The following is an 18,440-nucleotide window of genomic DNA, read 5'->3' as shown; positions in this document are numbered from 1 at the left end:
GTCTGTCCTGATGACATCGTATGGCGGAGGGATGCAGAAGGTACAAAGAGAAAAGGTAAAGCAAAGTAGGAAAATGCAGACTGTAACAACTAAAAGTATGGTGTTCAGTAAGATGATTTGACTATGAACATCATTCTGGATGAGCAGCACAACTCCCCCATGAGATGGAATGCCATTATTGGGGTGAAGTGGACTGGAAAGAATTGTGAGAGATCAAAGCAGTCACAAGGCTGAAATTTTGTTTCCTGGAGGCATAAAACAAGTGGAAGCTGGGATTCCAAGAGCATCCGCAATTCCTCATTGTTGGTTCTAATGCTGAAAATGTTTTGTTGGGGGAAAGTCATGATGGGGAAAGGAGAGGAGGGAAAAAAATGAAAGGTTGTCACCTCAGCAGCTGCCTATCTGCAGCCTTTAAAGACTCACTGCAACAGGGCATAGAGGCTGGAGGAACCAGTTCCATGAGATCTACAGAGGTGTCAGCATTCTCACTGGGTCGACCTCCACTGGAGGGTGCCCACAAAGAGGGTTTAGTCACCACTACTGTGGAACCTAGTGATGAATGAACTTACTGAACAGTGCAATACTAGAGGCTGATTTTGCCACTGATACACAGATGACAGTCAGGGTAATACTTGGAAAACAATGGCACATAGTACTGTTAGAATTCGCAAACTGTACAACTTTTGTTCAATCATTGCTGTGGTGTCTTCCACATGTGGCAAAACCAAGGTGAAACTACATTCAGACATCGTGGGGTTGGGCAGCCACCCCTCATTACAGAAGTCAGACGTCGGAGGCTGGGCAGACTGGTAAACTGGACAGGCGGCAAACTGAGAGGGAACAAACATCAGACTTTAATGCTGGGCACAGTAAAAATGTGTGTGAACACACAGCACAGCGAACACACTGAATGATGGGCCTCCACAGCTGACAACCTGTGTATGTGACAATGTTAACACCATGACATCGGCAACTATGACTGAAATGGGCATGTGACCATCAGCTCTGGACATTGACACAGTGGCAGAGAGTAGCGTGGTCTGATGAATCCCAATACCTTTATCATGCCGATGGGAGGGCACAAGTCCATTGTCTTCCAGAGGAACAGCTCCTTGACACCTGCGCTGCAGGATGGAGAAAAGCTGATGGTGGCTCTATTATGCTCTGGGGAACATTTCCATGGGCATCCATGGGTCAAGTGGTGCTTGTGCAAGGCACCACGATGGCCAAGGAGTATCATACAGTGGTTGCAGACTATGTATACCCTTTCATGATAATCATTTTTCCCGATGGCAGTAGCATTTTTCAGCAAAATAATGCACCATGTAACAGCCAGGAGTGTGATGGATTGGCTCAAGGAACACTCGGGCAAGTTCCAATTGATGTGCTGGCTCCCCAATACACCAGATACGAACACAATTAAACACATCTGGGATGCGACTGAGTATGGCATCAGATCTCATTGTCCACCTCCCCGGAATTTAGGGGAATTAGGTGTGTTGTATGTGCAGAAGTGATGCCGACTCCCTCCAGCAACCTACCAAGGCCTCACTGCTTCCATGCTACAATGAGTCTCCACTGTTATCCTGGCTATTAGATAGGTGGTCATAATGTTCTGCCTCATCAATGTATGAGGAAAGCATATCCAGCTTACCTACTGGAATTTTGAGATTCTCAATGGAACTACCAGTGGAGTGGATAGTGAAGTATCTATGGACAACTCAAAGTATGAAACTATCATGGAGTCCTCACATAAGCAATACATGTTCGAAGATGAAACGTACTCTTATAACAGGGTGTAATAAATAAAAAAAATCCCTGATTTTTTGGGTTAAAAATACACTACTTCCATTTTAAGTGACAGTATACTTTCCCTCAGAACTGTAAAACTGATAAATACTTTGAATGGTCAAGGTTTTATACACCAGTCGAGAACATTCCGGCACTAAACGGTGAGTTTTGGAGACATCTTTTATGAGCAGCAGTATGTACACTGCATATTTTTGTATTACAGAAGTATAATTTCGAATTCCATCATTCCACCAAACACACACATTAGTTTCCGAAGCATTGAAATTGAGATTGTGATGCACTTTTGTACACCAATCATAGCTCATGTCACATGATCCCACCAAATGACAGCAGATATTCAGAGATAAGATATGTGACATAGTTGGCCAATAGCAACATCACTGTTAATTAACACGAACACAAATAGGTAAAGTTAATTGTTTAAATTAATATATGTAGCATAGTTACATATAATATTGGTCTTTAATAAGTTGCAAGAAAAACTCAGCTTTTACATATAATACTGGTGTTTTTCTGCATATGTTACACTTAGAGATACATAGCACAACTGTGTCAGTGAAATTTTATATAATGACAAATTCCTAGTCTTCTGGGCTCAAAATCTTTCTAAGTTGCATGTCCTTAAAGTGTTAAGTTTTACATGAGAGTCAAACGCTCTGCAATTTAAGAAATTTATTGCACATTCTCACACATTAACATAATCTTGGGAAAAATGAAATTTACTTCAAAAGCAATGCTTTTCAAACCACCATTCACAATATTTTCCTGCAACCTGTTAGAAATAGGTTTGTTTCAGCAGTTGCCAGAGAATGACAGAAGACAGGCATTATTGTGCATGCACAGCTACGATGACATAGGAAGCCTGTTTGTTCATACATATATAGCATTAGAAGATATTACATTACATTGTAGAAGAAACAAGACATCAAAGGATATTCCAAGAGCAGCAGAATTACATAAACCATACTAAAATGCAGAATACAGCTTAAAGTGTACATTTATATGTCCAGATTCACAATGAAGTTGGCCCCAATTTGATATTAAGCTTTTCAGCGTGGTTTTCAGGATGCAAATTTTCTAGCAGTTTCAGTACAATAATATCTTATGTTTGATTCTTTATTATGCCATAATGCCATACATGTCAGATGATGAAAACATTCTCCTGAAATTCAGCAAACAGTTGGAATTAACCAATGGTGTGGAATGAAACACTTTGTTTAAAATAAATTGACTGCCTCTGCAGAAAAGATTAATAAAAGCCAAATACTTTCAAGGATATCCTGAATCCCACACCATACAGCGAATGTGGTAAAAACAGGAATGGTCAGAGAAACACTGGCTGACTATACGAGAACTTCCAGCTGGTTCAGTAAAACTATAACCGTTGAGTGGGTGCACCTATGAATAAAGTGCGTCAACCCCAAAAAAATATTGACTTGTACTGTTCCATTGCTGTTTTACAATAGGGAGCCCATATCTAGTCCTTCATTATTGCTTCAGCTAACACAGTGATGAATTGCGCTGTCATACATCAAAATAAGCAGCAGTAATATAAAATAAACGGCCATCTCGGTAAGAAAAGAAATTACGATACATGCAAGAAAGTGATCCAGATTCTGAGCTGGCAGCACAACCCCAAAATGAGGCACTTGTCTGTGAGGTAATTAATAACTGAATAAGTGGTTGGCTGGGATCTGATGCAATTGTGCTGTTTAATGCTTTGAGTGGGACATTACTGTTGGGTAGCACTTTTATGTGGCAACAGAGTGCTATAATGAAAATTTATTTTATTATTGTTTAATTAAACAGCAATTTAGATCATATAATGTAAGTTTATTTTATCATTGTTCAATTAAACTATGGTTAAACTGTGGTTATGCTCATACTGCATACCTCGGTTACAAAGCTGCTATTCTTTATACATGTGTACAAAGAAGATCGCAGCATAACTACTCATAAAAAATGGTGCAACTGCTCAAGGGTTAAATGCAACAGTAGCAGTGGAAGTATGAACCATGACATCATTCAGGACATGTAGTCTGGTTTACTAATCAGTCGAAAACAGATGAAGGCACTGGGGCTGGGGTACATGGGGTACAGCTTAAGACTACAGAGAGCAATTTCTCTAGCGAAGCTGGCCACAGTATTCCAGGTAGAAATGTCTGCTACCAGGGCATGGGCAGAAGAGAATTTCCATAGGCAATAGAAGATCATAGTATTTACATTCTTTCACACAGTCAAGCAGCTCTGTAATTTTTTCAGCCTCTGCAGAAAGATCAAAGATAATTGCAAAATGTCACAAAGCCCTTCCGAGAATGAGGAAAAGCAAACAGGATAAACCTGCTGTGGGCCCCTGATCCCACAGGAATCAGTGACAATGAACAAGCTGATAGGTTGGCCAGGACATGTGTGATCACTCCATTTATTGGACCAGAACCTGTCCTAACCATCACTAAGTTTATGGTTAAGCAAAAACTATTAAACTGGATCAGAAAGCATGTGCATAATATTGGACTATGACCCAAAAACAAGAAGCTGGCAAGTTAATGGTGTCAAAGTCACGTTTCGAAGAAGCTGTGTGGTGAGGGTGATGAAACTGCTCCACACCTAATCTTCCATTGTGAAGTGTTACAGGTCAAAAGACACAGAATATTCAAGTAATCAAATCCTGAAGAAATTGTATCTAACAAAGAACTAGTAAAAGGCCTCTTACTACTCTAAGAGAACAGATTGGCTTTACTATAATCACAGTGAGCAAAACCACACAATAACCCTGTTTCAGCTCGGCCAATAGAGGGCTAGGACCACTTATGTTTTTACCTCGCGGTTCAAATCAAATCAAGATTAGAAAATTATGCAAGCTATATTAGTGAAAAGACAGACTACAATAATGTGATGTGTTGGTTTCTGAATGGATATGGCAATCAGGTACATGAAATCACCTGTTTCATATATTTTTATCTTTCCATTTTATAATCTCAAATATTTGTCTTAGGGAAAAAATGAAATCATCTTCCTCATAAATACACGGCTTGTAATCGTAGCACCGGCCTAAAGTATTCAGACTGAATTTTCACTCTACGGCAGATTGTGCCAATTTGAAACTTCCTGGGAAATTGAAACTGTGTGCCACAAAAGCACTCAGACCTGGGACCTTTGCCTTTCACACACAAGTACTTTACCAATTGAGCTATCCAAGCACAAATCGCAACCCACACTCACAGCTTTACTTCCATCACTACCTCATCTTCTAGTTATCAACCTTCTCTCAATAACATCCTACTTTACTGGAGTGTGAATCCTGCCAGATGTGGAGAAGAACTGTGAAATCTGGAAGGTAGAGGAGATGACGAAATGATGAAATAAAGCTATGAGAGCAGGTCATGACTTGTGGTCAGCTAGCTCAATCAGTAGAGCACTTGTCCATGTAAGGCAAAGGTCCCAGATTCAGGTCCTGGTCTACCACACAGTTTTAATCAGTCAGAAAGATTTAAATCAGCACACACTCCATTGTAAAGTGAAAATTCATTCTGGAAATATTCTTTCATTCTTTCAAATTTAAAGGAAATTGCTGGAAGTGGTACTGTTAAGCTTCAGCTGCTGTATAATAAGATCAAAAGTTCCATTTAAAACTGAGAAATAGTGCTGTAACATGCATTGTCATTCCATGTCAGCAAAGCATGAAGAGGGCAATGGCAGCAACAATAACCATTATTTTTATCATCAAATTAAAATACACTTTTTTATTGAGTTCATTACTAACGACAAGATGTGTGTGGGGCTCATGGTACAATTCCACTCACTGTTCAATCCCTTCAATTGAAATGAACGTCAACACTGTCATATTCTTTTTTCTTTATTGTGGGATCTGCAGCACATATCTTTTAGTAAACAACTAGCTGTCAAGCTTAAATTTCTACAACCGTTCAGATAATAAAATGCATTCTAATATATGTGAGCAACAGGAAAAACATTGCTGAAAAAATATTGCACCCAACAACTACAGACAGCAATAATGGTTTACTCAAAGTTGACATATGTCCATCTACTTCAGGACATGTACTGATGAAGGCAATGAAGCTGAAACAAGCTTTTTAAATACCAAGCAGCATACTGTCTTCCAATTCTGCGCATACTGCCATACTCAATTTTAAAATGTATGCTCAGGCATCTTTCACAATACAAAACCACTAAAAGTGAAGTGCACATACGCCATCAACTTTAAACCATACAAAAATTGACTCAGGGACAACATTACCAGTACTTATAACAAGAGGCATACTGAAACTGAAATATTATGTTCCAATGTCCCTATTAAGTTTACTTCTGATATATGAATTGTGCAATAAGCATTAATGTCACAGGTGTTGAAAGATTCAAGGACAAGCTTATCTTTAATATTACCACAACATACAATTGTGGCTGTTATTCACCAACACCCATGTTGAGCAGTATCATTCTTCTCTGTGAGTCGCAGCTCATGATTTGCCGCACAACTCTGAGCCGTATGAAAGGAGGGGCATGAGGGGAGGTGGTGCGGCCAATGACATAACACTAATTTTACTAGGCACCACACTTGCTACTGCTGATGTATTGGAAGTAGATAAGGAAGCCAGACCAGAAGTTGTGGTTAGCGATAAGTGATGCCTACATAAGTAATGTATCTGAAAGGAAGGAGTCTGCTGTCGTCCAGATGTTCATGCAACAGCATTTTATGACTTACAGAGATGCCGCATTACTATAGCAGGACAAGGCGAATCTGTGGTATTGTTTATAAGTCTGTTGACAATATATCAATTACTACACAGGGCCAATTAGGAGCTCCCCCTTTCCTTCTGGGTTATCTGTTTTTGCTGAAGGAGTTTTGAACTTTAAGTTTATGAAGAATAATACTGCTCAACATGGGTGTGGGTGGATAACAGCCACAATTGTACATTGTGGTAATGTTAAATATAAGTTTGGCCTTGAGTCTTTTGATGCCTGCGACATTATTGCTTATTGCACTTTGCAGACATCAGAAGTGTTCAATAGGGACTTTGGAACATTATATTTCAGTTCAAGTATGCCTCTTAAGGACTCAATGCTTGTAAGGCCTATGAGTCCGAGTCTATTTTTGTATGATTTAACCCTTTCCACTCCAACGTCAAGTGGCGCTCGACATTGCGAATTCTGTTTTCCGCTGCGATGTCGAACCTTAGACACGATTTTACTGCTCTCACATGATCAATTCTTAATTCTGACAGTACTAGGCATCAATGGTGCTTAGTGCTGCCATCTAGGGGAACCTGCCCTAACTGGTGTCACACTGATGCAGCTGTGTTGAAAGGAATGTTGGAATTATTACATTAAAGTTTGTGCATGCACAATGGCTAATTCCTCACATTCAGTTCATTCTGAGGAAGAGATTTACAGCTTTTAGAGGAATCTTTAAGTGACACTGATATTGAGAGTTATTTGGATGATTAGTGTGATCCATTTCTAAACAATTCTAATGAAGAAGATGATGAAAACCAAGAAAATGCACATTTTTCTAGTGATTCACCAGAAGAGTCAAAGCAGATGTTGAGGGAAAATGACATTGACTTTACAGACTTTCCTTTTGACAATTCAAAGTGTGGTTTTATCCCTGAAACATATAATGTTCCATCATAGCCAGTTTGTTTCTTTCAGATAATTTTTACAGACAACCTATTTCAACAAATACCAGAATAAACAAACAGATGTGCTACAGCAAAAATATGTAAAGTGACACCACTTCCACAACATTCTGCTTGGTGGGATTGGAGAAATGTTACCAAGGAAGAAATGAAACACTTCCGTGGTGTGCTACTGAATATGGCATTACAAAAGAGTAAGGACTTGCAGGACTTTTTTTCAGGAGAGTGGTTATAATCACCTGACTTCTTTTCAGACTGTTTTACACACAGGCGATTTATGCCAATTTTCTGGGCACTTCATGTTTCTAATCCAGAGAGTGCTACACATGTCAACACTCAGGTTCATCCATATCTGAGTAAAGTGAAGAATGTGTTGGGCTACTTGTCTCGCACATTCCTCAAAATTTATCAAAGGTATGTAGCTGCTGATGAATCTTCAGTATGATTCAAGTCCCTTGTGCTATTCAAAATGTACAATCCCAAAAAAACAAGAAAATGAGGACTCAGCGTTTATGTGATTTCAGATTCATCAAATGGTTATATTTGCAGTTTGATACCCTATTTTGGAGCTGTGACAACAGAGTCATCAATTTGTCCAGACTCAGATGTTTCCAAGAATAGTTCTTCAATTGCTGGCTAATATCACAAATGCTACAGGCCAGCCAGGGTATCATTTGTACACTGACTGTTTTTATATAGGTGTTGCATTAGCTGATGAACTGATGAAACAGAATTCGCACCTCATAAGAACAATCCAAGACAATAGCAAAAATGTTCCAGCTCCAATCAAGAAGGAAGTTCTGTGTCTGAAGAAGCACAAAATAAAATGCATCTGCAATAAAAATAATGATGGTTCTAGCATGGCAAGATACATGAACAGTTCTCATGCTTTCTACAACAGTAAATAACTCAATGGCACTTATAGAAAGCAGATACAGAAAGGAACGGAAAGAAATAATGAAACCAAATGTCATTATTGATTATACTTCAAAGATGGGTGGGTCTGATCAATCTCACCATTTTATTCCAGTTATGGTTTTCTAATGAAAGTCTGAAGTGGTGACAAAAACTGTACTTCTGTTTGTTGGAGGTAGGACTTGTAAACACCTATTCGTTACACAAGAATCACTGCGAGAAAAAGAAATTGAAAACTGTCTCACAAAGTATTCCGTAAAACTCTTATAAGATACTTAGTTGGTGAAGAAAGAAATCCAGGACAGAAACAAGTATGTCGTTCAACTTCTGATGATGATGAATGCTTGAATGGACAGTTGCACATTATCAACAAGTTCCTGGGAACAAGCATAAGTATTGTGCAGTGTGTTCAGGTAGAAAAAGAGAAAGGTGGCAGGAATGAAATTGTGTATTACTGTGAATCATGCACATGACACCCAACTCTCCACCCTGATGAGTGTTTGAAAAAATATCATACACTGAAAAGTTTTGTACTGTAATGTTTTGGAAATATATTTGCGTGAAAGTGCACTTTTTGTTTTAATGTATACCCTAGCTGCTGGTCAGTGGCGTCATTGATCCATAAAGAGACTGTGCAATTCTCTGTGGTGTGATTTCCACCCAGGCAATGGTGATTTAAATAAGAATGCGTGGAGTCACACTGTGTCTGCCTTATGGAGTGCAAAGGGTTAATGGTGTGCATACAACTGTCATATTCAGTTTTAAAATGTACACTTAGCCACCTTTCACAATATAAAAGCACTAAAATTGAAATGTTTTGAAGGAGCAAGCTTTTGTCATCAGAATTATTCTTGTGGAATGCAAAAGCACTAAAACTGATACATTTTGAAGGAGCAAGCTTTCATCATCAGAATTTTATTGCAAAAATAATTCTGCTGCTAAAGGTGAAAGATGGTTGAGCCTACATTTTAACATAGAGTTAAATAACTGACCTCATATTCATCATGGATAAAATGAAACTGTGATTCACTACTTACATGACTGCGTTTACTGGATTATTTGCACCTGGTGTCCCTGGTTTGTTGCTTCCGAACCAACGTTTTGTTGCACTAAAAAGAGACCTACTGACTCCTTTCTTATTGGAAATCTGAAACACATCACAAATTGATTGATTTAAACTGTTGTTATACCTCCAGTTTATATGCAAGTGAATTACACACTGCTAATCAGACTGCAAGAGTACCAATCTTCCTGAGAAATATTAGTTTTGTTACAAAGTTGTGGAAAGCTGCCAATGTGCACTTAATCTATAAATTAGCATGTCTACCATAGCCAAAAAAAATACTAGCTTCTAATATTTATACTTACAATATCACTCAATAGCTGAATTTGCTTTTCAACAAAGGGGAGAAGAGATTTAAGGCAGAAATCTTGAGCAAATAATCTTAGCCGCTCCAAATCGCTTGCACTCAAGCAGCTGCCATGCTGAATAACAATGTTGTTGGCACCAGCTGCAGAATGGCCAGCCCAAACATTGTCATTAATGTGGCATGGAGCAGAGAGAACTTCATTGTGCTGTTTCTGTAAGCAAATAAACGAAATGTTACACAGTAGCTAATTACACTAGTGTGTTAATTAATGTGGGGAAAAACAGACTTTCAGAACACAAAATTACAGCCGACCATCTTCATCCTAGTATGCAATACTTCTAAGGTGCAAACCAAGCTTCCCAATTCATAGTTTAGCAGTAAAGGAGACCACTCACCAAACAGCAGAAGTATTGAGTCATCAAAAGGCACACACAAAAGATAATGAAGACTTGCAAGCTTTAGGAAGAGATTCTTTGACAAACCCAAGTACAAACATGCCCCCCCCCCTCTCACACACACACACACACACACACACACACACACACACACACACAAGTGTCCCTAGATTGTGCTGGCTAAATACACCTGACTCTGCTTCGTATGTTAATAATACTGGAATATAGTGCAATGATACTTTTATTTGAGTACATCCATTGTGCAAGTAGTGATACTCTATGCTCGTACTATTATAATTAACTGCTTCTACACGAAGTAGGACTATACCAGATGGATGGTTTGATTCCATGTTCATCACATATACTGATCACCTTCCATTTCCATTATTCACTTGCGAATATCGACACCATACATTTCTTATTTGAGAGTTATGAAGTACATGATGGTGTAACGCATGTGTACAGTATTTATAATAGCTCTTTGAAAGCATGTGTTACCCATTTTTATTTGCTGACAAACCTCGTTCAGTGGCAGACATCTGCCAATTTATCCACCATTGGACTTCTTTGCTGGGTGGACACAAATCATAATGAACTTTCAAAGCAAATTATTTACACATGTTTACATCAGAGAAAAATCATAAAACAGTAACCCTGAAAAACAGCACAGCTGACAGGAAGTCGAGTATATTATCACAGTATAACACCATTAAATGATCTAAAGCACATCAACATTGCATGAATCCACCTGCATCATTGTACATAGCAGGCAGCTGTGCTTTTGGGAGTTAAGATGGGAGCTAATGCTAGCAGGGCAACATAAGTTGGTCAACTCAGTCAAATTAACACTAGGCAACAACATTAATGGCTTCTGGTCGTTCAACTCATGAAGAATGCTGTGTTATCAACTTGGTTGAATGTGCACAGACAGCAGCTACCTTTTCTTTTACAGACAGCTGCAATAGTTGAAGCGTAATCTACTTCCCTACAATCTGGTTCATTATGCACTACAAACCATTTCATAATAAATGAAGTGTATCTAATAAGTATGAGATACACATTACAGAATGTAATGCATATTCATGCTTTTCCAGCCATAAAAACATGAAGAAAAAACCAGTAACACAGATTCTCATGCCGCAGAATGGTTTTTATAATGAACTGCACCTTAAAGAATGGATTACACCCTCTGTTGCCTCCTACTTTATCAACAAAATGAAAGAATCAATTCTAAAACACTCACAGCAGGATGAACAGCATTTTTAACTGTGTTGTATTTTAGTCAGAAAAGTGAGATAAGTAAAATAAAAAGTCCATTACAGAACAGATTATGCTCTGAACTACTTTTTACTGCACAGACAGCTTGACAAGAAAGTAAATGTACTATGAAAATTAGAAAATAAATTTACATCCCATTCACATACATATTTATTCAGATGTTTCACTGTCATTGCCTTCAGAACAAACTGCTGGATGTGGATGCCACACTGACAATTCCCAAATCCATTATTTTGCCTCTAACGACTTTTCTGGTAATCTTCTTCTTTCAGTTTGTCAGTGGGATGTAAGCAACCTTCCCAATCAACAGTACCGATTTTTGTCAATTGCTTCATGGATCAGCCTTCCAGTGCTGACTCCCCTAAATGCATTATTTTTTATCTGCTACATACCCCTTCATCGTTGCCCACATCACTTCTACTGAAAATGATAAGGAGGTTCTCTTATCACCCCGTGACCACATTACAGTGTTATGGAACCAGTTGCATACTTTTTAACCTTCCATTTCACTGATGAAGTCTTCCATTTGTAAGGTATGAGACCATCCAAACTGGCATGTAGTAATTCCATGGAAACATTTTTATCACAGAAAACTTTATTTCTGATGCGTTTTGAGTCACCAACTGATAACTGTTGCGAAATATACTTAAGAGACTAATTAGAAAAACTAATACATAATAATTAGAAGGGCAATGTAACATCACGAACCGAAGTACTGCACATACTAAGTACAAGTGGGTGCCAGACTGACTTTTGGAATCTTAATCAGCTCCAAGAGGTCTGTTCTTGCTTGTGTTTCAGTATGTCATATTATTACAACACAGACATGAAAGAATATCACTTTTTCTTGTGTTTGTAGTGGGAGGCTTGTCGAGAATAACAGTGACAGCTTGCATTGTCCATAACAATAACAGCGCCTCGATTAAAGTAAGTCAAGAGCTGACTCTGAAACCATTCTCAAAATGTTTCTCCATTCATTTCGAAATAAGAGTCAATTTTGGAATTTCACTGGAATATAAGTTAACTTTGATGCACAAATCTGGTAGCAGCAGAACCAGTATGACATATTATAAGATGCTTCCCTTTTCCCATTGGAACTTTGAAGAAGCCTTGTCCCTATGCTGTTTGCAAAATAAAATTTCTAGTGCAGTTTTGATTTACCAAAGTCTTGTCCAAGTAACGCATAGGTGCCATTCAATTTGGTCTGACGTCATGCACTGTTCTTAGCTCGTGTCATTAAAAATTTCTGCCTGTCATTGGATTTTACGTATTTAAATCTGATGTTCTTCAATATTCTTTGGACTGATCTTGCACTTACTTCAAACCCAGTAGCTTGACCCATAACAATTAGCAATTTCATTGTCATGGGCAACTTGCCTACTTCATAAAATTTGAAAACCTTTTTACACAAAACAGCCTGATTGAAGTCATCTATTCCTGTTACCTGCTTTGGCACATTATATTTCTTCCATGGAGATCGAAATTCCATATTTCCAGTTGTCTGCTGACACAGCTTGACCTCTTGCACAATTCATCTGGCAGTATGTACACCAAAATCATCACAGGCCACTGCAGGATGCACCTTGGCGACTGCACAGACTGGCTCGTCTCATGTTTGAAGAACGAGTACACTTTAAAAATAGGGTCCCTTGCCTGTTTTTAAGTGCCTGATGCCTTCTAGGTGTCCTACCCATTATGAGAAAACTTACAGAACACACAGAATACAACAAAAATCAGCCAATCTTAGTTTTGCACTTGTAAAACTCAATAGAACATTCAAATATAATGGAAGTTCACACAGTACAGAGTGCAGAAACCGACTGGCTGGCTGCACAGTGTCTACTGTGCATTCCCTGCCCAGAGGCCATCAACACTGTTGCAGACTGTAGTATCTGAACTACAATAGTAGAAATTTGGCATATCGAGGCACGCCTAAATTCAGAGATGTCAAAGTAATTAAACGTTTACTCTCCTTATTTTCAAAGTTGGCTGCAGCAACTGCTAACCACAGATATGACATCCAAATTGTCAAAGATTCATTGGTAAATCCAGGATAGAATAACGGCAATATTATGAAAATGATAGATTGCTACTCACCATCTTACCATATAGTGAAGATGTTGCGTCGCAGCCAGGTCCAATGAAAAAGATTGCTAAACAAGTAAGCTTTTGACCAAAAGGCCTCCTCTTGACTTATACAACATACATACACACACATTCATGCAACTACAACTCATAGACATATCACCACTGTCTCGACTGCCAAGGCCAGACTGCAAGCAACAATATATGACAAGTGAAGCAGTCTTGATAGTGAGATACAGTAAAGAGCTGCTTGCGGGAGCACACAGGGATGAAGTGGGAAGAAGGTAGGACAGCTAGGTGCTTGAGGAGGTTATATGGAGTGCAGGGGGGGGGGGGGGTGAGGTGGAAAAGGGGAGTGGGAAGACTGAGTGCGTTGGTGGAATAGAAGGCTTTGTAGTGCTGGAGTGGGGATAGGGAAGGGGATGGCAGGTGAAGGACAGTGACAAACAAAGCTTGAGACAAAGAAGTTTACAGGAATCTCGTATATATTGCAGAGAGAGTTCACAACATTGCAATTCAGAAAAGCTGTTGTTGGTAGGAAGGATCCAGATGGCAGAGGTTGTAAAGCAGCCACTCAAATGAAGAATGTTGTTTTGGTCAGTGTGCTCAGCAGCTGGGTGGTCCAGCTATATCTTGGACACAGTTTGTTTGTGACCATTCATGTGGACAGACAGCTTGTTGGTTATCCTGGCCACATATAATGCAGCACAGTACTTGCAGCTTAGCTTGTATATCATATGACTGATTTTCACAGATAGCCATGCTTTTCATAGGTTACATGATACTTGCCTGAAGTGGGTGGTGGTGGTGGTGGTGGTGGTGGTGGTGGTGGTAGGATATATGGGACAGAATGTGTGTCTAGGTCTATTACAGGGGTATAAGCCATGAGGCAAGAGGTTGGGAGCAGGGGTTGAGTGGGGATGAACAAGGATATTGTGTAGGTTCGTTGAGCAGCAGAACACCACTGCGGGAGGGTCATTTTAGGGCATGACAAGAGGTAGTTGAAAACCAGATGGAAAACATGATTCAGTTGCTCCAGACCTGAATGGTACTGAATTATAAGGGGAATGCTCCTCTGTGCCCAGGCTGTGAGACTTTGGGAGGTATAGGTGACTGGATAAATAAGGCGTGGGACATTTGTTTCTCTACAAGGTTGGGCGGGTAATTACAGTCTTTGAAGGCGTCAATGAGATGCTTGGTATATCTGCAAAGGGACTGCTTGTCACTTCGGCTGTGACAGACACAGGTGGTTAAGCTGTTTGGAAGGGACTTCTTGGTATGGAATGGGTGGCAGCTGTCGAATTGGAGATAGTGGTATTAGTTGCTATGTTTGATATGGACAGAGGTACTGATGATGCCATTTTTGAGGTGGAGGTCAACATCAAGGAAAGTTGCTTGTTAGGTTGAGGAGGAAGAGGTGAAGTGAATGGAAGAGAAGGTGTTGAGGTTCTGGAGGAGTGTGGACAGGGTGTACTCACTCTCAATCCAGATCACCAAAATTTCAACAACAAATCTGACCCAGGGGAGAGGGTGGTATTCAGGATCGTTAGGAAGGATTCCTCTAGATGGCACACGAATAGGTTGGCATAGGATGGTGTAATGCCTGTGCCCATTGCTCTACCATCTATAGGTTTGTTGTTGATGCCTTTAAAGGAGAAGTAATTGTGGGTGAGGGTATAGTTGGTCATGGTGAGCAGGAAGGACGTTGTACGTTTGGAACCCATCGAGTATTGAGAAAGGTATTCTTCAATAACGGCAAGGCCATGGGCACTAGGGAAGTTAATGTAAAGGGAGGTAGTATCAATACTGAAGAGCAGGACATCATGTGGTAGAGGAACAGGAACTGTGAAGAGCTGGCCGAGGACATTAGCTTGCCGCTATTGAACACTACCTTCCCCAACGCCTGATGGATTCCTAACATACAACCTCCTTCCTGCTCACCACTATCAACTATACCCTTACCCACAATTACTTTCCTTTGAAGGCATCAACTACAAACCTGGGCACCTGCATGGCACCATCCTATGCCAACCTATTCATGGGTCATCTAGAGGAATCCTTCCTAACCACCCAGAATTCCAACCCCTCATCTGGTTCAGATTCATTGATGACATTTTTATGACATGGATGAAGAGTGAGGATACCCTGTCCACATTCCTGCAGAACCTCGACACCTTCCCCCATTCACTACATCTGATCCTTCTCAACGCAACAAACCACCTTCCTCAATATTGACCTCCACCTCAAAGATGGCTACATTAGTACCTCTGTCCATATCAAACCTACCAACCAATACCCATACCTCCAATTCAACAGCTGCCACACATTCCATACCGAGAAGTCCCTTACATAAAGCCTAACCACCTGTGGCCACTGCATCTACAGTGACAAACAGTCCCTCTCCAAATATAGCAAGCGTCTCACTTAGGCCTTCATAGACTGTAATTACCCATCCAAACTTTTAGAGAAACACATCTACCATGTCTTACCTATCCAGTCATCCATACCTCCCAAAGTCTCACTGTCTGGCCACAGAGGAGCATTCCCCTCACGAGTCAGTACCACCCATGACTGGAGCAACTGAATCACGTTCTCCTCCAGGGTTTCAACTATGCCTCATCATGCCCTGAAATGAGGAATGTATTACTCACCCCTCTCACAGTGGTATTCCACTGCCCACCAAACCTACTCAATATCCACCTTCATTCCTACTCAACCCCCGCTCCCAACCCATTGCCTCATGGCTCATATCCCTGTAATAGACCTAGATGCAAGTCCTGTCAGTCACAAGCAAACAAAAGCGCTGGCAGGTCGATAGACACACAAACAAACACAAACATACACACAAAATTCAAGCTTTCGCAACAAACGGTTGCTCCATCAGGAAAGAGGGAAGGAGAGGGAAAGACAAAAGGATGTGGGTTTTAAGGGAGAGGGTAAGGAGTCATTCCAATCCTGGGAGCGGAAAGACTTACCTTAGGGGGAAAAAAGGACAGGTACCCTTGTCCGGTTTTCAGCTACGCTACAGGTCAATTTATTTATGAAAATATAAAGTACAGTCTCCAACAAATTTAACATATTCACATGTACCTTTACCTTTAATCCAAATAAATACGGTTGCATTAACAGATATCTTATGTCTATTACGTGTATACAAGGAAAAGGGCGAGGGTGACATATAACATGATTTTCCAAAGTCTTTATTTGCGAATTCGGTCACGTGATATGTTCGATAGGCTATGACGTCACGATCGACAAAACTCTCCGGTCCTGATACATTGGGTACGCCTGTACCACCTCGTACAATTGCGACTGTTAACCAGCCATTACCATGGGAAAATGTATCATTCAGATCAATATTGAAGTTCAGTCGGCATCCACAGAAGACTGCGGGTCCATCTAGTAGCGAGTGTGCAGCGACAGACTTGATAGTATTCTTTTTCTTGTCAGCAAAGGATGTTGTCATTTCTACGTCTTCAATAGTTTTATACATTGTCTGTCTTGCACGACGTCGATATCTTCTGTATGGCACGTAATAGATACAGAAGATATCGACGTCGTGCAAGACAGACAATGTATAAAACTATTGAAGACATAGAAATGACAACATCCTTTGCCGACAAGAAAAAGAATACTATCAAGTCTGTCGCTGCACACTCGCTACTAGATGGACCCGCAGTCTTCTGTGGATGCCGACTGAACTTCAGTATTGATCTGAATGATACATTTTCCCATGGTAATGGCTGGTTAACAGTCGCAATTGTACGAGGTGGTACAGGCGTACCCAATGTATCAGGACTGGAGAGCTTCGTCGATCGTGACGTCATAGCCTATCGAACATATCATGTGACTGAATTCGCAAATAAAGACTTTGGAAAATCATGTTATATGTCACCCTCACCCTTCTCCTTGTATACACGTAATAGACGTAAAATATCTGTTAATGAAACTGTATTTATTTGGATTAAAGGTAAAGGTACATGTGAATATGTAAAATTTGTTGGAGATTGTACGTTGTATTTTCATAAATAAATTGATCTGTAGCGTAGCTGAGAACCGGACAAGGGTACATCTAGAATCTGTCGGCATAGAGTATGCAACAGCATGTTACGTCAGCTCTCTGAGCGCTTGACCTTTGACCCCGCCGATAAGGCGGCTCAAGGCCATCTTGGCAGCGCGCCAGCCGCGGACTTAGCTTGCTATAAAAGCGAGCGAGCGCCGCGCAGCGGCTCATTCGCGCTGCTGCTGCTGCACAGGCAACTGCATTGAACGCTGCCAAGATGCCATACAGAAGATATCGACGTCGTGCAAGACAGACAATGTATAAAACTATTGAAGACGCAGAAATGACAGCATCCTTTCCTGACAAGAAAAAGAATACTATCAAGTCTGTCGCTGCACACTCGCTACTAGATGGACCCGCAGTCTTCTGTGGATGCCGACTGAACTTCAGTATTGATCTGAATGATACATTTTCCCATGGTAATGGGAAAATGTGTGCGCGCGCGCACACACACACACACACACACACACACACACACACACACACACACACACACACACACACACACACACACACCATCCCCACATACACAGACACAAGCAGACATTTGTAAAGGCAAAGAGTTTGGGCAGAGATGTCAGTCGAGGCGGAAGTAAGGAGGCAAAGATGTTGTTGAAAGACAGGTGAGGTATGAGTGGCGGCAACTTGAAATTAGCGGAGGTTGAGGCCTGGCAGATAACGAGAAAAGAGGATATACTGAAGGGCAAGTTCCCATCTCCGGAGTTCTGACAGGTTGGTGTTGGTGGGAAGTATCCAGATAACCCGGACGGTGTAACACTGTGCCAAGATGTGCTGGCTGTGCACCAAGGCATGTTTAGCCACAGGGTGATCCTCATTACCAACAAACACTGTCTGCCTGTGTCCA

The 18,440-nt window shown here is 40.5% G+C and overlaps 1 protein-coding gene across 3 annotated transcripts in view; it reads right to left on the bottom strand.

The window, feature by feature from the left end:
* LOC124615731 (trafficking protein particle complex subunit 8) overlaps window positions 1-18,440 on the bottom strand; it is a 283,551-nt gene that overhangs the window by 220,063 nt on the left and 45,048 nt on the right. For all 3 annotated transcript variants that reach the window (XM_047143805.1, XM_047143803.1, XM_047143806.1), the window contains 2 exons: window positions 9,753-9,965; window positions 9,422-9,531 (listed from right to left, as the gene is read on the bottom strand). In XM_047143805.1, the coding sequence (XP_046999761.1) occupies window positions 9,422-9,531; window positions 9,753-9,965 (323 nt within the window). The remainder of the gene's footprint in view (window positions 1-9,421; window positions 9,532-9,752; window positions 9,966-18,440) is intronic.

The sequence above is a fragment of the Schistocerca americana genome, chromosome 5 (assembly GCF_021461395.2).
Source record: "Schistocerca americana isolate TAMUIC-IGC-003095 chromosome 5, iqSchAmer2.1, whole genome shotgun sequence".
NCBI lineage: Eukaryota > Metazoa > Arthropoda > Insecta > Orthoptera > Acrididae > Schistocerca > Schistocerca americana.
The sequence above is the reverse complement of the archived record's forward strand: the minus strand, read 5'-3'. Positions and strand labels throughout refer to the sequence as shown.